Source organism: Mastomys coucha, unplaced genomic scaffold, assembly GCF_008632895.1.
Source record: "Mastomys coucha isolate ucsf_1 unplaced genomic scaffold, UCSF_Mcou_1 pScaffold22, whole genome shotgun sequence".
NCBI lineage: Eukaryota > Metazoa > Chordata > Mammalia > Rodentia > Muridae > Mastomys > Mastomys coucha.
In genome coordinates, this window is record NW_022196905.1 from 147,089,336 (window position 1) to 147,112,732 (window position 23,397).

At 47.7% G+C, this 23,397-nt stretch overlaps 1 protein-coding gene across 6 annotated transcripts in view; it reads left to right on the forward strand.

The window, feature by feature from the left end:
• Evi5l (ecotropic viral integration site 5 like) overlaps positions 1–23,397 on the forward strand; it is a 42,540-nt gene that overhangs the window by 14,240 nt on the left and 4,903 nt on the right. For 2 of the 6 annotated variants that reach the window (XM_031338921.1, XM_031338922.1), the window contains 12 exons: positions 2,968–3,150; positions 5,964–6,153; positions 7,241–7,465; positions 7,574–7,648; positions 8,293–8,418; positions 11,190–11,333; positions 11,557–11,646; positions 13,107–13,204; positions 13,293–13,353; positions 20,999–21,052; positions 22,147–22,179; positions 23,158–23,298. In XM_031338921.1, coding sequence (XP_031194781.1) covers positions 2,999–3,150; positions 5,964–6,153; positions 7,241–7,465; positions 7,574–7,648; positions 8,293–8,418; positions 11,190–11,333; positions 11,557–11,646; positions 13,107–13,204; positions 13,293–13,353; positions 20,999–21,052; positions 22,147–22,179; positions 23,158–23,298 — 1,389 coding nt within the window. In that variant the 5' untranslated portion in view covers positions 2,968–2,998. Of the gene's footprint in view, positions 1–2,967; positions 3,151–3,649; positions 3,700–5,963; positions 6,154–7,240; positions 7,466–7,573; positions 7,649–8,292; positions 8,419–11,189; positions 11,334–11,556; positions 11,647–13,106; positions 13,205–13,292; positions 13,354–13,524; positions 13,678–20,998; positions 21,053–22,146; positions 22,180–23,157; positions 23,299–23,397 lie in introns of those variants that run through there. The other 4 variants (XM_031338924.1, XM_031338925.1, XM_031338923.1 and 1 more) reach the window with 4 other exon arrangements.

A 23,397-nucleotide genomic window follows, 5' to 3' on the forward strand; every position in this document is an offset into this window, starting at 1 on the left:
CTCTCTCTCTCTCTCTCTCTCTCTCTCTCTCTCTCTCTCTCTCTCTCTCTCTCTCTCTCTCCCCGATTTCCACCCCCACCCCCAAAATGATTAACTCCTAGTTCAGCAGTTTATAACAGCTGAAAAACCTTTTGGAACTGGTCATCCTCAGCCAGCCTGGCACTCACCGAAATCTGTAACTCTGGGCTGAGGGGGGAGTAAAGTGCCTGCTATACAAGTTTTAGAACTAGTGTTCCAATCCCCAGAACCCACATAAAGGCCAGGTGGTGGCAGTCTGCCTGTATTTCTTGCTCACAAGCTTGACAGACCCCACTTCAATGAATAAGGTGGAAGAGTGGTCAAGAATGATTCTTGACAAGGGTAATTTGACCTTAGGACTCCACATGCAAATGTAAACACACACACACACACACACACACACACACATACACACACACGAAAACCAAAATCCAGAGTTTTCTGCTCCCAAATAGAATTGGGGGAGTCCTCAGAGCTGTCCTGGTCCTGAAGGGAGCCAGGTTCCTGAGCTGAGGAGCAAGAATTCTGAGATTCTCAAAAGCTGAAATGAGAGCTGTGAAGCCCCAAGATCCACCCACAATAAGGCATCAGTGGAGAGAGGCCCAAATCTAAGCTCAGGACTAAGGTGAAATCCAGCTTACCTAAGAGCCCTGCCTGGAATTGATTGGATACTATAGAAAGGTGCTTACTGCAGACAGGTGAACAGTGTTCTCTCATATTGTGTCTGTTCCCCACTACCTAAGGAATCTGATGTTACCTTTGCAGGGGCCATGTGAGGCCCTTTCTGTGATCATGAGTCAGAACTGGGTCAAGTTGGGTTCAGGCATACAGAACAGACTTCTGGACTAGAGCACAGAAGGAGGTGGGCAAGTGTGAAGGTACCATGCTATGTAATCAGAAATCAGGAGCAGAGATTTCTTTCTGCCTCTACAGCTTTAGGTTCTCAAACCCTGCATATGGCCTAGGTTTACCAAGAGGGAATATAGCTAGACAAGAGAAACATGCTCCCCAGTCTCCACCTTCCCCTCCAGAGCCTTTTCCTTTTTCTATTTTTAATGTGTGTTTCTGTGGGTACGTGCATGTTCATGTGTGTGAGTACAAGTATGTGTGTACCATGATGTGCATATGGAGATATTAAGGATAACCTTCGTTGTCAGAGTCTCCTGTTGGTAGCCACTCTGTATACCAAGCTAATTGGCCCACAAGTTTCTAGGGATTCTTCTGTGTCTATCTCCCATCTCACTGCAGGAGGACTGAGATTACAAAAGTGTGTGTGCTACTATGTCCAGCTTTAGGTAGACTGTAGGAAGCCAAGCTCATGCCTTCGTTGACATGTGTTTTATCCACTAAGCTATTTTCTCAGTCCATTCCAAAGCATTTTATAATCCTAGAAATGCTCCCTACCAGGAAAATGTCAACTCTGCCACCAATCCCCTACATGCCATGGCAGACCCTAGGAACCCCAGCTCTCAACAATACCTACAGCTCTGGTCCCAGGACAGATAATAATGGCCTACATTGATGGACAAACATGTCATATGCTATATGTAATTTGCTTGGTTCACAACCTTCCATTTGAAGGACCCTAGTCTCTAGAGACCAGAGAAGTTCAGTGACTACCCTAAAATTCACACGACTCATTGATAGAGAGCCAGGCTTTAAACATATCATCCTATATGAACACACACCTTTTGATCTGCTTTATTTCTATGTGTGCAGAGTTGCACATATGTAAGTAAGTGTTCTTGTGGAGACAGGAGGATAGCCACAGCTGCTGTTCTTCAGTTGCTCTTTGCTTTGCTTTGTATCTGTTTTTTTATATTTTTATTTTATATGTGCATCTATGTGAATGTATGGCATTTGTTTGCCTGCCCTTAAAGGCCAGAAAGAGGAGTCTAATCCTCTGGAGATAGAGTTACAGGCTGTTGTGAACCAACTTATGTGGATGCTGGGAACCAAACTTGGAAAGGAGCACTACGTGCTCTTAACCACTGAGGCGTAGTTGAGGTTATCCCTAGGTTTTTGTTTGGTTTTTTGGGGGGTTTTTTTATGTTATTATTGTTGTTTGGGGATATTATTGTTGCTGTCTATTTAAGACAGGGTTTCTTAATGGTCTGAAATTTACCAGTTTAGCTAGGCTGGTTAGTCAGTGCACCCAAGGACCCCTCTATCTTTACCTCCCCAGCATTGAGATTAAAGCACACACTACCACACCAGCATTTTTACATGGATTTTAGAGATTGGACTTGGGTCGTCATGCTTATGTGGCAAATACTTTACAGACTGAGCCATCTCCCAACCTTTAGCCTTTGTTTTTGTCACCAGATAGGCAAAAATTAAGAGGTCAGTGTCCTCAAAAGTCCCTAGAAGGCTAGACAGATGACCGAAGGAAAAGCAAGCAAGAAGGCTTGGCATGTGAATACTGAGACCAAGATGCCCCCTCTGAACCATCAGTCCCCCCACCCTCATGCATTCCCTAGGATACCAATTCCTAGCACTTTGATGTGGCCTTGGCTTCCCAGCCTAAGGAGACATTACTGCTCTAGCCTTTGACAGCACCAGACAACAATAGAAAATAACTGCTTGGTCTTTGCCAGCAACATACTGGGACAGGGCAAATCAAATGCTACCATGAGGCTCCTAGGGCAAGCCACAGCAGAGGACAGAATACCGCCCCAAAAATGTGACCAGAACAGGAGTTTCTGTGCCCCCCTGAACTTTCACATTAGATCCTTAGGACCTCCAGTGACAGGAACCCTCTGGCCCAGGCCTTGCTGCTGGTTTTGAGCTTTGGTTGTTGGTTGTAGCACAAGTAGGGGTGGACCAGGAGTGGAAAGTCTGGAATGATGGAGTATTCTCAGGGTGAGCAGACAGACTTTGCTGTCTCAGAGCTGACAGTCCAAGGAAGACATCTACCTAGTGCTAACAATATGTATCTCCCACCCCTAGACAGAGCTGTAACCTGGCATCCCCCTGGCTGATGAGCCTGCCCACCATGGCAAGCCCCACTCTGAGCCCCGACTCCTCATCTCAGGAGGCCCTGTCAGCACCCACCTGCTCCCCAACCTCTGACTCCGAGAACCTCAGCCCAGATGAGCTAGAACTACTGGCCAAGCTTGAGGAGCAGAACCGGTGAGTGGGGAGGAGGAGGGCTGATTCCTGGCTACCTGGGACCATTCACACTTAAAGCTAGACTGGGCTACACAGAATAACAGCTACCACAAGACACTTAAAGAATGGTTCTCTTTCATCCTCCCAATGTGGGCTGGATAAATTTGTTTCTTCATTCAGAAGAGGAAATCCACATTTCAAAAGGCCAAATGAATCTATCTTTCCTTAACAAGGCCATTTTTTTTTGAAGGAAGATGTTAAAGCTCCCACCTGCCCCTGTCTTATAGGTATTGGTTTTTTAGGGGGTGGGGTGGGGAGGTCTTTGAGTTTTCTACCTGTAGAATCTCCTCACTGGGAATTCTAGGCAGAACCTCTACTGCTGAACCACACTCCCAGGCCCTCACTGTAAGATTCTAGGGGAATGGTATACCACAGAGTCATGTCCTCAGCCCCTCAATGAGATATTTGAGGCAGGGGCTCTACTACTGAGCGATAATCCTGGGCTCATACCCTTACTCAGGAATGAAGTGAATCCAGCAGATCAGGAGACACTGGCCACTAAGAAAAAAGGTACTTTATTACTTAAGATTCCCAAAAGGAGAGGAGGCAGACCTGTCAGTCAAGAGCAAACAAGAGCCAGAGGGAAAATGCTGGCAAGAACCTTTATATTGGTTTCCATGGGCAGGAGTGGGTGCAACAGGACAAGCAAGCATTCGAGTCACTGACTTGAAGCATTTCAGCCTGGCCCCAGATGCTGGGTACTCAGCCCTGAGGTGATATGAGCAGATGGATAGTGAGCATTGAGTAAAAGCTTGATGGAGGAAGTGGTCAGGGTGTGGGCTCTGGATTGGTTGATTTGCATATGGGAAAGTTCACTCACAGGCATACAGACCATTCCTATCTTTAATAACTGCCTAGCCCTAGGAAGAACCATCTAAGTCCCTCCATCTCTCCAAAGTATATAAAGCTGTCAAAAATATCCTGAAAGCATCTCAGCACGTGGAAGGCTACAGCAGGAGGATGTAGCAAGAGCGTGAGGCCAACCTGCGCTTTGTAGCTAGATCCTGTTTTAAATAAAGGACTAGAGTTATCAGTGGTAGAACACTCACAAGAGTGCACAGGTCCCTAAATTCAATCCCCATTTCAAAAAAATCATTAAAGGGAAGGGTGCTGGAGGGATGTCTTAGTGGTTAAAAGCCCTAGCTAATTTCTCTTCTAGAAGACCTGGGTTCAATTCCCAATACTCACATGGTGGCTCATGGCCATTTGTAGCTCCAATTCTAGGGGATTTGATGCCCTCTCCTGACTTTGGGCACCAAAGTGGTACTCAGACAGACATTAATACAGACAAAACACCTAGAATACAAACAAAATAAAATATTTAAAAATATGAATGCCAGGCAGTAGTGGTACATGTCTTTAATCTCAGCTCTCAGGAAACAGAGGCAGGCAGATGATCTGAGTTTGAAGCTAGCCTGATCTACAGAGTGAGTTCCAGGACAGCCAGGGCTATACAGAGAAACCCTGTCTCAAAAAATTAAGAAGAAGAAGAAAAAGAAGTAAAAAGAAGAGGAAGAAGGAGGAGAAGGAGAAGGAGAAGGAGAAGGAGAAGGAGAAGGAGAAGAAGAAGAAGAAGAAGAAGAAGAAGAAGAAGAAGAAGAAGAAGAAGAAGAAAGAAGAAGAAGAAAAGAAGAAGGGAGGAAGAGGGAAGAAGAAGAAAGAAAGAAGAAGAAGACAAAGAGGAAGAGGAAGAGGAAGAATTAACTAAAAAGGAGTAGGAAGGAGGGGAGATAGCTTAATCTTTAAAGTGCTTAAATGTGATCCCCAGAATCCACATTAAAAAGCAATCACATCCAACATTTAATCCCAACACTCAGAAGGTAGAGGCAGGTAGATTTCTGTGAATTTAAGGACAGCTTAGTCTACATAAGGAGTTCCAGGCCAGCCAGGGTTACATAGTGAGATGCTGTCTAAAACAAAAACACTAGTCAAGTAATTCCAGCAACTGAGAGGTAGGGACAGGCAAATACCCAAAGATTCACCTACCAGCCATCCTTGCTTAATTGGAGAGGTACAAGTTCCTGAGAGGCCCTGTCTAAAAAATAAAATGGATTCCTTAACAGTGTTAAAGGTTGACCGCTAGCCTCCACATGCATGTACAAACACATACATATGCATACAAAGAAAGAGAAGGAAAAATAGAAGAAGAGAGAAGGAAGGAAAGTAAAGGACATGGTTAATACAATCCCACAGTGTCCTTGGTACTCTTTAAATGCCCTCAGCCAGAACTTACATTCTGAGCCCCTCTATATAGACCATTCCTAAATGTGTTGTGCAGAGTTGGTCTGCAAATGAACTGGTAGAAATGCACACTGAGCCCAGTGCTTGGTACAGAAGAGGAACACACAAGTAACTTTCCAAGGGCCATGGCTCAGAGAGGTTAGGTCACTGGCCAAGATCACTTAGCAAGAAAGGCAGCATGGGAGCTAAAGATATAACTCAGCCGTCAAGAGCACTTGCTGCTCTCTCAGAAGACCCAAGTTCAGTTCCCAGCACCCATACTGGGTGGCTCACAACCACTCCAGCACCAGGAGATCCAGTGTCCTCTTTTGGCTTCCAAATGCACCTACACACACACACACACACACACACACACACACACACACACACACACACACACACACACGGCATACACTTGTAGAGATAAAAGCTTTTAAATAAAGGAAAGCAGGCAATGTGGATCTAGCCTACGAGGTCAATTGCTTCAAGGGGTTCCCCATGACTAGGAACCACTGGGATTTTCTGGCCTCCCCTCTCCTACTCTTCTTGCCTAGGCTCCTGGAAGCCGACTCCAAGTCCATGCGCTCCATGAATGGCTCCCGGAGGAACAGCGGCTCCTCACTAGTATCCAGCTCCTCAGCCTCCTCCAACCTGAGCCACCTGGAGGAGGACACGTGGATTCTCTGGGGCCGAATTGCCAATGAGTGGGAGGAGTGGCGGCGCAGGAAGGAAAAGCTACTCAAGGTGGCCTGAGGCAGATATGGGATGGGCATGAGTCTGGCCAGCCTGGTCATTCATCCACCAGCCAGGGCCAGGTAGCCCATTTTAGGCAGAAGGACCAAAGTGGAGATATACAGATAGGACATGGGAATGGGGGGAGGGGCAGGGGGAGGATGAGTGAGGTCCTTGTGCCTGTTTGCTTTTTGCTCTGATATAATGGTGGTTATATCTATGACCCCTGTACTCAGGACACTGAGACAAGAGGCTTGCAAGATGAGGACCAATTTGGACTGCATAGTGAAACTTTGTGTCAAAAAGCTGGCTTACAAAGAATGTGGGGGCTGGGAAAATATCTCTCTCTAAAGTGCTTGCTGCACAAACTTGAAGATGGAAGGTCAATCCCCGGCACCTATAAAAAGCTGAGCATCAGGCACATGCTTCTAATCCCAGCATTATGGAGGCAGAGATAGGCAGATCCCTGGAGTGCCGAGCCAGTCAGCTTATCCCTGTCCTGTTGGTAAGCCTAGTAAAGAGACCCTGTCTCAAAATACAAGTGGATATACCGGCCAGCAAGATAGCTCAGCAAATAAAGGCACTTGCTGTAAAGACTAGCAACCTGACGTAGTAGGAGAGATTCAACTCTTTCAAATGCAGGTGCAAGTTATCCTCTGGTACATACTGCCTACACACACACACACACACACACACACACACACACACACACGATAAATAATTTAAATGCAATTTAAAATATAAAATCAAAACAAAAATAAGCAACAACAAAATTCCAGGTGGAAACCTCTGAGGCATAACAACCAAGGCTGACCTCTGACCTCCATGTGTGCACATATATCTATGTGTACATGGATATGTAACAAACACAGAGCATAAGAACTGGGATTATAGCTTAGTGGCAGAAGGATGGGGGAGCCCCCAATAAGCACCATGACCAGCTAAAGCTCAGTGACTCAGACGTCCTCTGTACCATCCTAAAAGCATGTGTAAGCCATACCTGAAGTGCTGAACTGGGCTGGCTTTGGGATGGCTGCAGTGCATGGGGCAGTCTCCAGCCCTAGCCTCCCTTCCCCCACCTCACCCCTCCCCATGGCAGGAGCTGATCCGAAAGGGCATCCCACACCACTTTCGGGCCATCGTTTGGCAGCTCCTGTGTAGTGCCACAGATATGCCCGTCAAAAACCAGTACTCTGAGCTCCTCAAGATGTCCTCACCATGTGAGAAGCTGATCCGAAGGGATATTGCCCGCACCTACCCAGAGCATGAATTCTTCAAAGGCCAGGACAGCCTGGGCCAGGAAGTCCTCTTCAATGTCATGAAGGTAAGGCCCCAGTATTGGCTCCAGCCACCTTAGCAACAATCCCCACTTGAAATGGCTCCATAGGGGCTGGTGGGAATCCTGTGTTCACCCAGCCTCCTTCCTTTCTAGGCATACTCCCTGGTTGATCGGGAGGTGGGCTACTGCCAGGGCAGTGCCTTCATTGTTGGCTTACTCCTTATGCAGGTAAGTGGCTGCCCTGAGCTCCATCCCCAAGAGATGAACATAAGAGCATTCCCTGAACCTAGTGACCTCCTAGGACCAGAGCCTTCCTCAGCAGCCAACTCACTGTGCCCTCTGACAAAGGCCAGGCTAAGCTCTCGGTGGATGGATATGGAACAGCTAGGTTGGCATTTATGCTGCCTGGGTCCAGATACTGTACGATGCAGGACAGGAACAGGACTTAAGAAGCAGTGGGACAGGGAAGAACCACAGGTCAACCATTTAGGTATTTATAGGGGTTTGCAGGGGGGTATTCCTCCAGAGAAACCAGAAGGCTTAGAACAGGGCGTCAACAGGGATGTCTTAACTAGGTTGATGAGACTGGGGCACTAGCAAGGTTTAAGTACAGCTCCACTGTTTCCTGTTAGTGGCCCTCAGCAAATAACTTCAGCCACAGGCCTTCCATCAATAAATAGTACTGACCATATTTATGGTTTGTTGGATGGGTCCCAGTAGCCGAGTACAGTTACAATAAATATAAATGGGACAGAAACATGCCCCTGTGTACCATGATGTTGTCCAGAGCCCAAGCATGGCCTTCCCATTCTTTCTGTCTCACACACACACACACACACACACACACACACACACATTGCTGGTCCCTCCAGATGCCTGAGGAAGAAGCCTTCTGTGTGTTCGTGCGGCTGATGCAGGAGTACCGGCTACGGGAGCTCTTCAAGCCCAGCATGGCTGAGCTGGGACTCTGTATCTACCAGTTTGAATACATGCTACAGGTAAGCAGGCTAGTGATGACCACCCTGAGGTTAGACCTGAACTGGAAATTCTAGACCTGAGAAATTACCCTTGGGAGCTGAGGATGTGGCTCAGTTGATAGGATCCTTGCCCATCATGCACAAAGCCCTGGATACCATTCCCAGAACTTCATAAACTAGGCATGGTAGTACACATCTGTTATCCTAAGACTTAGGAGGTAGATTTAGAAGAATCAGAAATTCAAGGTCAGTCTCAGCACATAGAAAATTCAAGCTAGCCTGAGTTACATGAAACCCTCTCTGGAAAGAAGTGGTGGTATAACATGCATGGAGCCTGGTGAGGTGGTACACATTCATGATCATAGTACTTCGGTTTATGAGACAGGAGGATAACAAGTTTAAGGCCACCCTAGGGCTACTTAGTAAGGCCTGTCTCAATATCTAAGAGCTGAGGGGCAGGAAGGTTGCTGTATAGGTCAGTAGTAGAGGACTTACTTGGCACATAAGAGTCCTGGGTTCCATGTGAAGTTCTGTGGAGAAGGAAAAGAAGGAAGTGGGGGGGGTGGAAATGGCAGGAGAAAGAAGGAAGAACAAAAGAGAGGGAAGAAAGGAGTGAGAGAGGGAGAAAGGGAGGGAAGGAGGGAAGGAGTGAGAGAGGGAGAAAGAGAGAGGAGGAAAGGAGTGAGAGAGGGAGAAAGGGAGAGAAGGAGGGAAGGAATGAGAAAGGGAGAAAGGGAGGGAAGGAGGAAAGGAGTGAGAGAGGGAGAAAGAGGAGGAGGGAAGGAATGAGAGAGGGAGAAAGAGAGAGGAGGAGGGAAGGAGTGAGAGAGGGAGAAAGGGGGAGGAGGAGGGAAGGAGTGAGAGAGGGAGAAAGGGGGAGGAGGGAAGGAGGCGTCCTAGAAAGGGACTCCTGTCCTTTCCCATTTCTGTCCTTTCCTGTGACATGAAACCACGCAACTGTGGAGCATGCTGGGAGGGACAAGGCTAGCCAGGACAGGGGCCTCTTGGCTCTCACAGGGACTCCCAGAACCACTAAGGCAGAATGGGAGGAGGAGGGTTGGCTCCACATGCTAAGGGTGTGGTAGAAGGAGGGGAAAGTGTTGTCTGCCTGCCTCTGCTGATTACGGGGGAGCTACAGACATCTCCATTTATAAATAGCAACCCCCACAGTGCTCACTCCTGGCTGGCAGACAGAACGTAAGTGTTTATGCCGGGGGGGGGGGTGCGTGTGGGGGGTACACACCCACACACCCACACCCACACCCCCACACCCCCACACACACCATTCTTGTATTCTTAGATTCTCTGGCCAGCTTCAGAAGCCCATGGCAAGAGAAATGTGCCCAGCAGTGAGTTGTCAGGGAAGGCTCCTCTTTCAGGCTCTGAGGACAGGGAGGTAGAACTCCCCAGGGCTGGAAGTTGAACAAACAGAAGGCCCAGGCACCTACAAAAATGAAGGCAGGGGTTGGTGGTCCTGGTATTCGTGAGTCCTGGTTTGATCCCCAGTATCCTTCCCTACCCTCAAAAAGAAAAGAAATTTCACAGCTGGACATAGTGATGAACACCTTTAATTCCAACAGGCTACAGAGTAAGACCTTATTTAAAAAGAAAAGAATAGGGCAAGAACATAGCTCAGGTATTTGAGTGCCTGCCAAGCATGAACAACAGCCTGGTTTCAATTCCCTCCTGTGGTAGTTGGCACTTTAGAAGTAGAAGCAGGAGGAGGATCAGGAGTTCAAGGTCAGCTCAGCTACATAACAAGTTGAATGCTACCCTATGATATATGAGATCCTCTTCCAAAAAATAAACTATGGTTTGAGGAGATGGGTCAGTCAGTAAAGTGCTTGCTGCACAAGCATACGGACCAAAGTTCAGATCCTCAGTAGCCATATAAAAGCCTCACAGACTCGTAGGAGGATATTCCTGTTATCCTCACACTGGGGAGGCAGAGATATAAGTAAGGGGGCAGAGTTAAGTAAATTCCTGGAGTTTCCTGGCCAGCCAACCTGCCTGGCCAAATCAATGAACTACAAGTTCAATGAGGCATTGTCTTAACAAATAGGTAAAAGACAGCAGAACATGGTAATACACACTTTTAATCCCAGCACTTGGGAGGCAGAGGCAGCCAGATCACTGTAGTTCATAAGCCATTCTAATCTACATAGCAATTTCCAGGGCTTCCAGTGCCACATAGTAAGATGCTGCCTCATAAAGAAAGGTTGAGATTGAAGAAGACAGCAGCATCAACCTCTGACCTCCACACAACACCCTTACATATATATACACATATGAACACAGACAGACCTTCTATACATACCCACAGATAAAAAATAATTTGATTCCTAGCATCTGCCCCCCTCAAAGTTAAGACGGAGGAATTGCAACCCCAAGCCAGAAGACTAAAGACTTTCATAGGCTAAGATTTACACAGTCAAGCAAACGTGTAACCGAAAACACAGAGATGCTGACTAAAGGAGGAAGCCCAGAGTTCTGATGCCTTCTCCAGCCTCACCTTCCTCAGTGGTCTGCTACTATCTAACAGCCTGACTGAGGCTGAGGTCAATCACATTCTGACGTGTATTTCCCCAGGCCCTGCTTGTAGCCCCATGGCACTCAAAGTTGCAGTATGCCTCAGCTTCCCCCCAAACACAGTAGCTAAAAGAGGACCTAGGAGGGACCTAGGCTGCCCAGGGTAGGTAAGCAAGGGGCAGTAGGCTGCCCCTTGGAGGTAAGGGGCACTGAGGCCCAATGCTTCCCTCTCCATGCCCACCAGCCTCCCCCTCCCCACACAGGAGCAGCTTCCGGACCTGAACACCCACTTCCGCTCACAGAGTTTCCACACATCCATGTATGCATCATCCTGGTTCCTCACACTTTTCCTTACCACCTTCCCCTTGCCTGTTGCCACCCGGGTCTTTGACATCTTTATGTATGAGGTGAGTGCCCCACAGGACACCCTTGCCCGTTCCACTCTGCATGTGGAGAGAATTACATCCCACTCCCAAAATGAACCATAACAGGACAAAGGAGGGGCTAGAATGCAAGGAGGGGCTGAGCCTCCTGCTGAGGGGACAGAAAGCTCATTGGTGAGGGCTTATTAATGGGAGGACAGGAGAGGATAAATGGGCAGGACTCATGGGACTATGGTTGCTTTTGCAGGGACTGGAGATTGTGTTCCGAGTAGGCCTTGCCCTGCTGCAAGTGAACCAGACAGAGTTGATGCAACTGGACATGGAGGGCATGTCCCAGGTGGGTCAAGATGGCTGGGAAGATGAAACCGTCTCTACTGGAGGTGACAGGCACAGGAAACCTTCCCATGGCTAGTTGGCAGAGTGCTTGCCTAGCATGCATGAAGCCCTGGGTTCCATTTTACAGCACTATATAAGCAGGCATAATGATGCCTGCTTTAAACCCAACACTCAGGAGATGAAGGCAGGTAAATCAGAAATTCAAGGCTAACCTGAGCTATACAATGTTGTAAGTAATAGGCCTGGCAGTGGTGGCACTTTCTTTTAATTCCAGCACCTGAGAGGCAGAGGTAGGCAGATCTCCTGAGTTTAAGTTTCAGTCTTGGAAAAAAGCAAACCAAAACAAAAAAACAAACAAAGATTCTAAGTGACAATGGGGGGCCTGGCTTCCCAATAAAAGTCACGCCTGAGCATCTGGGATCCTTTCTGCTGTCCCTTGAGGCCTACCTGAGGAACCTCAGGCTCTGTCAGATACAACCCAGAGCCAGCAACCTAGTAGTGGGGAGAACAGGAGGCCAACACGAAACTGATTTGGAAAGGTCCTACTCTTTCCTACCCACAAAGCTTGCCTGAAAAGTAACCCCTGAGAGTAAAAACTTGGGAGGTTTTCAGTGTGTTTTTATCCCAGCTTTCAACCTAAGGGGCACGGGAAGGAGCCAGGCATCTTGAGGCAGCCTCCTACCCTGCCCCTCCCTGCCTGTGCCTTCCCCTGGCACAGTCTGCTAGATCAGAAGCCATCTTTCCCCTCACCATGGTTTCCCCATCACACAGGCCCCTATCCCCTCCCAGCATCTTCCAGCTGGTGCTTCAGGAAAGAATGCACAAAGACCACAGTTGTGTCTGTGAACACGGGCATACATTGTCCAAGACTGCCTGACTGGAGCAGCTGGGCAGAGGAATAGGACCCGTGTCCACTGGGCTTGTCTACCCACTTCCTAAGGAGGGTTCCCCTATGCTCAGACCCCATTCATCCCAGTCCTGCCTTCAGGAGGTCCTCTGGCCTGATTGTCTTAATTTTATTATTAGTGTTAGTGTGGGGGTGGGGAGAGGGAGAGGGAAAGAGAAGAATGAGGGCTTATGGCACACAGTACTCACAATTCTCTGCTTCCACTCTGGGTTCTCAGGCACACTCTCTTATTCTTTCCACTGTTGGGCTCCAGGGATGGAACTCAGATCAAGCTTGGGCAGTAAATTCCTTTACAGGCCAAGCTGATCCCCACTCTCAACCCCTGGCCCGATTTTCTCAAGCCTCCCTTCTTCCCTAGCTGTTCCTTCTCCTACAGTCAATTCATTTGCACTACAAATGCTGGCTGAGTAACCAAAGACAAACAGCTTAGAGACAAAGCTGAGACAAACAGCTGAGACAAAGAGAAGCCTCAGGCAGTAGCAGGATACAGTTAGAGCTTGGGCAGACCCTGGTGGTCAGGGCCCAATTAATCATGACTCCCTATGTCTCCACAGTACTTCCAGAGAGTGATTCCCCACCAGTTTGACAGCTGCCCAGACAAGCTGGTCCTCAAGGCTTACCAGGTCAAGTACAACCCTAAAAAGATGAAGAGGTCAGTGCCTGGGAATGGAGAACTCAAGTGGGAAGCCCTCCTCAACCCCAGGGAGGCGGGACTTTGACCTTGTGCCCCATCCTCACAGGCTGGAGAAGGAGTATGCAGCTATGAAGAGTAAGGAGATGGAAGAGCAGATCGAGATCAAAGTGAGTTCCAAAGGGACAGAGATGGGCTCCCTAGAGGCTTTCCCTTACAAATCCAGAGCTGGCCGCTAGAGGGCAGTCCTATCTAGCGCATGGGTAGAACGGGCTGGCCTGGGTGGACAACCTCTGGCTTCGGATAACCCTCGCTCACTTGACCCTTACTTCACCTGCCAGCCCCGCGTGGGAGCGCATCCCCCAACTGGCATGTCCTCAAAGCTGGCCACACAACAGTAAACAAGATAGTCAAAGTTCCTTGCCTTCATGTCCCTGAACCCCCCCATGTCATGGGGCGACAGTCAATAAATCACTGAAATAGTGCAGATTCCACAGAGTGCTCCGGGTATAGTCATACAAGAAAGAGACAGTCGCGCCCGGGACGACACTCTAGGTCCAAGAGTCCAGTGTAAAGGACCTAAGATAGAAGTGTGTATCTGGTGGACAGGAGAACACCCAGAAGGCTGGGGGCACAGAGGAGCCTTCAAGGTTGGGAACTAAGGAAAAAAGACTCAGCAAGCAGGATATGTAGGCTAACGTATGGGCATCCACTGAGGGTTCTGTTTGCACTGGTAGCCAGCCTGCCAGCCCACCAGAGTCAGTGCCTTGAGTGCTCAAAACGTCTGAAACCAAACTTACCTCTCAATGGCCTCCTCACCCCTCTTCATGTGATTTTAGCTGTTCACCCAACAAACATGGATTGAAACAAAGATGAGACCTGATCTTAAGTGACAAGGACCTGGCTTCCCAGATAAAGGCACTCTTGAGCATCTAGAGTCCTTCAATATCTTTCCAAGGAGGCCCAGGTACTGCCAGGTACAACCCAGGGCCAGGATGTAGAAGAGAGGAGAAAGGAAAGCTTGTACCCACCTACCCAGCCTACCAGCTAGCTACACATTCCCAAAGCCTACTGAGCCTACTGGCCCTGTCACCCAATGTGGAGGACAGGCAGGGATACAAACCTACACATAGACCTGGTTTTGTCCTCTCCAGTTGATAAGTCAAAGTGGTTAGCAGTGGTGTCCCACAGAGGACCAGTTGTGTAACCCTGGCAGTTATTCGCTTTGGAGCTTTGCTGTGATGCTCCTATTACTGCCAACCTCATGCTCATTGTTCCTGCCTCCTGTGGAAAGGCAGAGGCAGAGGCATGTTCCTGCAAGCTGAAGCACTTGGCCCAGCTTGAGGCTTCCAGAAAGTTTTCTATCCTGGGTTTGTGAGCCATCTCACAAGGAAGGTAGCTTGAGTGTTGCACTGGACCAAATGTGGTTCTTGCTGTGTGCAGATGAGCGGCCTGCTCTCATCTGGTGACCATGAGGACCCAGGAATAGACAAGAATGCCACAGACCTTGAGACCTCAGTCCAGATTGAAAATTTCCCCAAAGAAGAGATTTCCCCAGAGGCCTTGAAGAGTCAGGCAGATGTCTCCTCATAGGGCATCTTTCATGTGTCCTGCAGTTGGGTCTTTCACTTTTAGCCTGTTTTAAAACATCCTAATTTGATGCTGGGAGATCACGGTGATGCATGCCTTTAATTCCAGCACTCAGAGGCAGAGCCAGGCGAATCTCTGAGTTTTGAGGTCACCCTGGTCTACAGAGTTCTGGGACAGCCAAAGATACACAGAGAAATCCTGTCTCAAAAATAAATCAATAAATCAACAAACAAAAACTAATCCCTTATTTGTTTGCATTAGGGAAGGCAAGATGACAGGAGCATAGACAACTGCCTTTGAGAGAAGCGTTTGCTGAGGCTGGGGCTGTAGCTTAGTGGTGAACATTTGCCCAGCATGCACAAGGCCATGGGCTTCATCCTCAGTACAGAAGGAAAAAAAGGGGCAAAAGATATGGCTCAGTGGGTGAAGTGTTTGCTGTGTAAGCACGAGGACCTGAATTCAATCCCTAAAGCCCACGTAAAAGGGCAGTGGTATACTTTTCATCCTACCCATGGAGACACAGGGACAGGCAGATAGAACCCTGGGGTTCACTTGCAAGCCATCCTAGCCAAATTTTTTCCAGGTTAAAAAAGGAGGGGTAAGGCTGAGGAGATGCCTCTGTAAAGTGATGGTGCCTCAAGCATGAGACTTAAGTTCAGAGCTCCCAGAACCCAACAGTTAAGGCCCAGCACAACTAGTGTGCATTTATAAGCCTAGCACTCAGGATTGGGAGAGGTAGCAGGCAGATCCATGGAACTCACTAGCCAGCCAGCCTAACTCAGTCCATGAGCTTCAGATTTACTGAGAAACTAACATGGGACAGGAGTAGTGACATATGCTTTTAATCCCAGCTGTGAGGTGGTTGAGTCAGGCGGATCTCTATTCAAAGCCAACCCTGACTACATTACAAGTTCCAGCCAATCATGACTACATAATGAGATCCTGTCCCAAAATAAACCAACAAGCCTAGGTATCATGGCACAAGTCTGTCATCCTAGGACTGGGGAAGTGGATTTTGGAGGATCAGAAGTACATGGTCTTCCTCTGCTATATGGCAGATCGAGGTCAACCTGGGCTACATGAGACCGTGTCTCAATAAAAGAACAGAACAGGCTCGAGACAGGCGTGGTGGCACACACCTTTAATCCCAACTCTTAGTAGGCAAAGGCAGGCCAATTTTTGAGAGTTCCAGGCCAACCAGGACTCAAAGTGAGACACTGTCTCAAAATATAAATAACAAATAATTTTAAAGTTACTAAGTATTTTAAAAATAAATAAAGGCTGACCTCTGGCCTCAATATGTATGTGTGCACTGGAGCATGAGTTTATATACACATGCCTACACATACACACACAAATAAGCACACACAGATATATGCAAAAGAAAGGAAAGAAAAGAGAGTTGATAATTCTGTTTCAAGAGGAAAAGGCAGGTTGTGGTCATGTCAGTCAGAGAGCATGGAGGAGGCATGGTCCAGAACCTCTGACATGGTTTGTACAGAAGGAAGAATTAAATCAGTGTAGGTGTATGTAAGCAAGCTCAGGACCCAGTCATGGTTGGCTAGTACCAATTTGAGTGATATTCCCTGCTCTGACCTCAAGGAGTCTCCATAGTATCTGATTCAGCCCTAGGTCTTTAGAGCGAAGGTGGCATTCACTTAATAAGTAAGTAAAGGAAGAGGTGAGGGTCCTGGAGTTGTTGGTTTTATACTGAGAAAGCAGCAACACACTTGTTGTCTATGAATTAGCTAGTTCTGGGAAGGACTATCGCCCAAGCTGGCAAGGCCTCAAGTTGCTAAAGCATCATAAAATACAGAAACTTTCAGAATCAGCAAGCTAGCTCGGTGAGTGAAGGTACTTGCCACCAGCCTGATGGCTTAGGTTTGATCCCCAGGACACATGTGATGGAAAGATAGAACTGACTTCTGCATGTCCTCCACAGATGGATCATGGTGATCATGCTCATGAGCACACACAAAATAAACATAGAAAATATACTTAAATACAAAATTTTTATTTATTTATTTATTTATTTAAGAATGTTAGGGTGTTTTGTTTTGTTCTAGACAGACTTTCTATGCAGTCCTGGCTAGTCTGGAACTTACTATATAGACTAGCCTGGCTTCGAACTCTATCTTCCTCCCCCTGCCTCCCCATTGCTACCATGCCCCTCCTCATTTACTTATTTTTTTTATTGCTTGTTTTTTTTTATTTTTAACCTTAGCTAAAAATGCTGAGCAGCAACAAATTTGTTTGGTTGTTGTGACAAGGTCTCTCTGTATAATATAAGTTGTCCTCAAATCTGCAGCCTTCCTGCCTCAGCCTCCTAAGTACTGTGATTAAATTACAGGCATGTGCCACCATCCTCAGCAAGGAAAAAAAAAATTTGGAAACAAGGTCTTATATTGACCAGATATATAACCTGAAACCTTCTCTGTAGCCAAAAATGACCTTGAACTCCTGATCCTCTTGCCTCTACCTGTGAATATTGAGATTAGAGGCATTTGCCATCATACCCAGTTTATGTGATACTGGGGGGGGGGGTTGAAACCAGGGCTGAAAGCATGCTAGGCAAGTACTCTATGAACTAAGCTACACCCCCAGACCCTCACTCTCAATTTTTTGTAAACCATGACCAGTGTATAGCCCTACATACCCCTCACTCACTCTTCCTCCCTTGTTTCCATTTGGGATAATCAGGAAAGATAGGACTCATTAGCTAGGCCCATCCAAGTTCCTCTACGAGTGGTGGTGCTGGAGGCAGTGACCAGCTGAGTTCAGATTGGATAGAGCTGTCTAGGGGATACAGTCAAGGGTCAAGAGACCTAATCCTTTTTTGTCCTTAGCAGTTCTGATCCAACTAGGAAGCTCAGCTGAGGCTCCTTTTTGACTCTGTTTCCTTACACATGATGTGAGTCAGTGACCATCAGATCCATGATTTACTCCAGTTGCTTTCTGGGTGCTTCTATCACCTTGTCTCACCAAGAAGCAACCCAGGAGCTGTGTGTAACCCATAGGAAGTATTCTAGTTTCATTTCTGCTGCTGTGATAAAATACTCTGACAGACTGAGGAAGTCTGGAGAAATTAAAAGCTCTGACTGCTCTTCCAGAGGACCTGTGTTCACAACTCTCTGTTCACAATTGTTCACAACTGTCTCAGGAGATCGCGAGTCCTCTTTTGACCTCTGTAGTCACTCCATGCACATAAAATTAAAATAAAATTTAAACTTAAGACAAGAAATCACTTACTTATTTTAGCTAACAATTCCAGATTACAGTCTATTACTACCAGGGAACTCACAGCAGAAAGAGCTTGAGACCATTGGTCACATCACATCCAGCCAGGAAGAAAGAGCTGCTTACATATTGGAATACCCCCTTGCTTTGTGCTCAGTTCTATTTATCCACTCATGCACTTTAGAATTCCCTGCCTGGGTAATTGGCTGTCTTCTCTCATATCAATTAAGGGAACAATTAAAAAAAAAAAGTTCCCCCAGCTGTGAGGTGGTAACACACACCTTTAATCCCAGTGCTCCTGAGGCAGAGGTAGGTAGATATCTGTGGCAAGTCTAGCCTGGTCTACCAAGGAAGGTCCAGGACAGCCAGGGCTACACAGAGAAATCCTGTTTTGAAAAAAAAAAAAAAATGGAAGGAAGGAAAGAAAGAAGAAAGAAAAGAGAAAAAGAAAGTCCCTATAGGCAACATTTTGTTGCTATCTATCAGCCAACCCAATGTAGACAATCCTTCATTAAGATTCTCCTCCTAGACTCTAGGTTGTGTTAAGTTGACAACTAAAACCAACCCTCACAGCCTTTTGGTCATCTACGACTACAAATGATTTCTTCATAACCAAGAACCCTGAGGAGGCTACCTACAGCACATTTGCATTTATCATCAGCTTCCTAGAGGGTCCTGGGGGAACTTAAAACCACAGATACTTACCCCAAATTCCTCATCACAGAACAGAAGGTAGAGCCAAGCATGGGGCGGTATACCTCTGCATTCCCCTACTCAGAAGGCAGTAGGATCAAAATCCAAAGGTGACTATACTATATAACAAGACTATGGGGAACAGGAAAATAATAATAAAGGCAGTGAGTGTGTCTAAAAGGTTAGAAATGTGGTAGAGATGTTGCCTCAGTGTGCAGGAAGCCCTGGGTTCTATCCGCCCCTGGCATCACACTGCATAATCATAGCATCATAGCACACACCTGCCATCTCAGTTCTCAGGAGGCAAAAACAGCAACATCAAGGAGTCAGAGGTATCCTTGGCTACACAGCAAGTTTTAAGCCAGTCTGGGATGCATGAAATCCTGTCTCAGAGAGAAATGTGATTAAAGCAAAGGCCACCTATATGTTCAACACTAAAGACCTAAATTCTAGCGGGGGGTTGTTCCAGAGAATCTAACTTAGTGGCTGCTGGAAGCAAAGGAAAAGGGGGACAGAACTACCTGGCATCAGCTTCCCTTGAAACCCATGGGGAAAATGAAAGGAGAGGCAGAAACAGACTTCTAAGGATCGTGTAGATGCTGACTGCTCCTGACACTTACGTGCATGCACACCCCATCGCAGGGGCAGACATGAAGGGTTTTTTATTTTTATATTTATAGACAGGGTTTCTTTGTGTATCCCTGGCTGTCCTGGGCATTGCTTTGTAGATCAGGCTGGCCTCAGACTCACAGAGATCCACCTGCCTCTGCCTCCTGAGTGCTGGGATTAAAGGTGTTCAACAACACACCCAGCTTAGGTTTTCTTGTGGGTTTTTTGTTTGTTTGTTTGTTTGTTTTAATAATTTTGAGCCAGGCAGTGGTGGCACAAGCCTTTAATCCTAGGACCCCACCTAAGCTCCAGGAATGGACCTTGATACCAACCCCACACCCCCAGAGAATATTGAATCTTTGGATGAAAAACACAGACACACACTTGTTGCTCAATTTCAACTTGCCCTATCGGCTCAGTTGCTGGGCATTATTAATCTCCCTCTGCTAGCATGCCCTCCCCAATACTCTTAGCTCAGCACCCTAAATTTGTCCTCAACTTTAGTTGCTCAGTTTCTTTAGACCCAGCTCAACATCCCATCCTCCCGCCTGGAGAAAGCGACCACAGGCCATTCCGCCCAAGATCTCACATGGCTAGTTGGCTTTTTTTTCTCTCCAAAGCAGGGCATACTCTCCTCCTCTCTCCTGCATCTGCCAGCTTGCCTGTTTCCCCAGAAGTCCTGCCTATCCTTCCACCCAGCAATTGCCCCATGGCATCTTTACTGGTAGATGAAGAACCAACTGGTGAAGAGGAACTTAGCATCAGCACCACCCCTACAGCAGAGGCAGGATGAGCTCTGAGTTCAAGGCCAGCCTGGTCACCCCTACAGCAGAGGCAGGATGAGCTCTGAGTTCAAGGCCAGCCTGGTCACCCCTACAGTAGAGGCAGGATGAGCTCTGAGTTCAAGGCCAGCCTGACCACCCCTACAGCAGAGGCAGGATGAGATCTGAGCTTAAGGCCAGCTGGGTCTACAAAGCGAGTTCAGGACAGCCAGGGCTACACAGAGAAACCCTGTAATTCAAATGAAAATAAAATAAAATCATTTTGAGACAGAATCTCATATAGACCAGGCTGGCCTCCAATCCAATAGCTAAGGATGACCTTGAATTTATGATCCTCCTGCTTCTGCCTCCCAAGTGCTAGGATTACAGGCATGTGCCACCAAGCCAGATTTTTGCAAAATAAGGGCTTTTTTAAATGTGTGCTACAAAAGCACTCTCCCCACCCCACCCCACCCAAAAAAACCAAACAAACAAAAAAACAGTAAAAGCACTCTACCGACTGAGCAACATTCCTACCACCAAAAGTTTTATTTTAACTTTTAAAATGTATTTTATTTTGTGTATGAATGTGGGTGGGTGTGGAATAACATGCATATGGAATGTCAGAGGACAACTTGTACGCATTAATTCTCTTCTTCTACCACATGAGTCCTAGACAAATAACTTGGGAAGTCAGGCTTGGCAGCAAGCACCTTTATCCAGTGAGCCATCTTAGAGTATTTTTAATCCTCAGTATTTTTAATAAACCATTCTAGACAGTAATGTGCCTCATTTTCTGAAATTTCTGGCCCAGAACATAAGGAACCTCTGGGGACCTTCCTTGACCTCTGTGGCTGGTGAGTGGAGAGATTACGGGCCTATAAATGCTTGGGGGCTCTGAAGTGCTCTTCTTCTTCCTCTATAGAGGCTTCGAACAGAGAACCGGCTGCTCAAACAGCGGATTGAGACCCTAGAGAAGGTGAGGAGTGTGGGTACCTACTGTTGGGTTCTGAATCTCTCTGCCTCAAAACACCCGGCAGCTGTTAAGGCTGGAGCCCTTCCTCTGTTCTGATTGAGCAGAGTTAAGAAGCCTAGGCAGGGCAGGCATAGTGGTTGTACTCTTGTAATAGCAGCATATAGAAGTGGAGACAGGAGGATTAAGAGCTCAAGGCCAGCTACCCTCAGCTACATGAGACCCTGTCGCAACAAAATATATGAGTGGCCTTTCCCTCAGCCTCCCCCAATCCCACTGAGATTTGGGCTGCCCTGTTATTAGGGGTTCTCAGAAGACTTCATCCCACTCTGGATCTCAACTCAGCCCCTAGGGTTACAGCTAAATTACAACTCAGTGGATGGCAATCACAAATTGCATGGGTGGGAGAACGAGTTCCATCCCTGGGCCATGAGGAATCCCAACCTGTAATTTGTAAGTTTCATCCTAGAGAGGAAGGAAGTCAGACAGAATGAGGGTGGGGGGGCTCATTGCCTGAGGGAGAGAGGTGTGGACTTGATTGCCTGAGGTAGAGAGGTGTGGACTTGGCTGCCTGAGGTAGAGAAGTGTGGACTTGGCCTGGGAACCTACTAGGTTATGAATGGGGTGGTTAGGTAACTTAGCTTGACTCTGGGTCCTACTTCCCGTTCCTTAGTGTTCCTCATTTGACTGTTTGCTGACCACAAGGAAGCAGTAGGTCATGGACAGGATGTTATTACCACACCAAAACCTCAATTCTTGTTTTCTCTCAAGATTAAAATGAATCCCCTGTCCCAGCCCTCTCTGGGATCTCCTCCTCACACACAGTGAAGAGACATTCCTGCTGCTGAGTTTTCTCAGCCCTTTGCACCCCACCCTCCCCACTCACATGAACCCCTCCAGGACAGAGTTGGCTCTGGCTTTGGTCTTTCTTTGAGCCCTCTTCCGCTGGTTCTCTGGTCTTCACTTTTCTATCCCCTGCTTCTAGAGATAGCCCACTGCGTTAGTGACAAGTGGTTCTTGTCTGTCTCTCCCCCTCTCCTGTCCCCTGCCTTCTGCTCTGCCTCCTCCCCCCGTTGCTGGGAACCCCCTTCGCCTGGTAGGAGAGCGCGGCCTTGGCTGATAGGTTAATCCAGGTACTGTAGCTTTTCCATATACCTCTGCACTCTCCATCCCAGGCCCTTCCCGGGTCCCTGCACAAGACAGCCAGTAACCACCTCTTTCCTGGCCACTGCCATTCTGGGGGCAAGAGCAATTTGCATGGAGGGGGCAGCTTCCAGGGAGAACAGTGCCTTGAGGGAGGGGGCATGTGAGCTGGAGACAAACACCAGGATGGGAGGCCTTTGTGGGAGTGAGTTTAGGAGAAGGCTTACCCTCAGTATGACAGCAGGCTTCCTCTACCAAGGAGCAAGAGATGCTACCCCAATAAGACTCAGGACCCTTAGAGCATTTTGTTTTAGGTCCTGACACATTTGTTGTGCTAAGCTTACTCTAATGTGCTCACACACAGGCATGCATGCATGCAGGCACACACACACAACTGTTCTGACTCCTCTCTGCTTTTGCTGTCACCCCATCACCATCTCTCACTTGCCTGCTTCTGCTGCTGCCTCATTCTTGGATGGCTTTTCTAGAAGCTTCTGCGCAGTACCCAGTGGCTCCGAGCCTGGAATGGGGAACAGGGAATATCAAGTTGGGTGGGAAGGAGGATCTGGGTGGAGGAAATGCCCCAGGAGAGTTGCAGAGGTGTATTACACCTCTCACAAGCCTTTTGCTTTGTATGACAATCTTTTTTTTTTTTCACTTGGGACAGAGGCAAACAACCACAATTGGGATGGAGCCCCCAGCCTGGGAGTTGGGGGTATTTGCCACTTAAGCCTGGTAGCACATCCAGAATGTCCATTACACCCAGGATCCTTTAGGTGGCCTGTCCTGGCCTGTCTCCACCCATTTTGAGGCCTGCTGTGGGCACCCCATCCCAGGCTCTGAGCACTAAAGGCCATGCCTGTCTCACTTTAACCCTCTCTCATCCTCTCTGAGCTTCCTAGAGGCCAGGCCTGGGACCAAAGCAGATGGTCATGGTATCCTTCCCACCCCATCCTCACTGTGCTCAGGGGCAGGTGACACGGGCACAGGAGGCTGAGGAGAACTATGTCATCAAACGGGAGTTGGCAGTAGTGAGACAACAATGTAGCTCAACTGCAGAGGACCTTCAGAAAGCACAGAGTACCATTCGGCAGTTGCAAGAACAGCAGGTACCCAGTGGTTGAATGGGGTTGACTGGCAGGACCACACCTCCTACAAGCTTATATGCCACCCTTATCTGCTAGCCCTCAGGGCTTAGATCTGTAAGA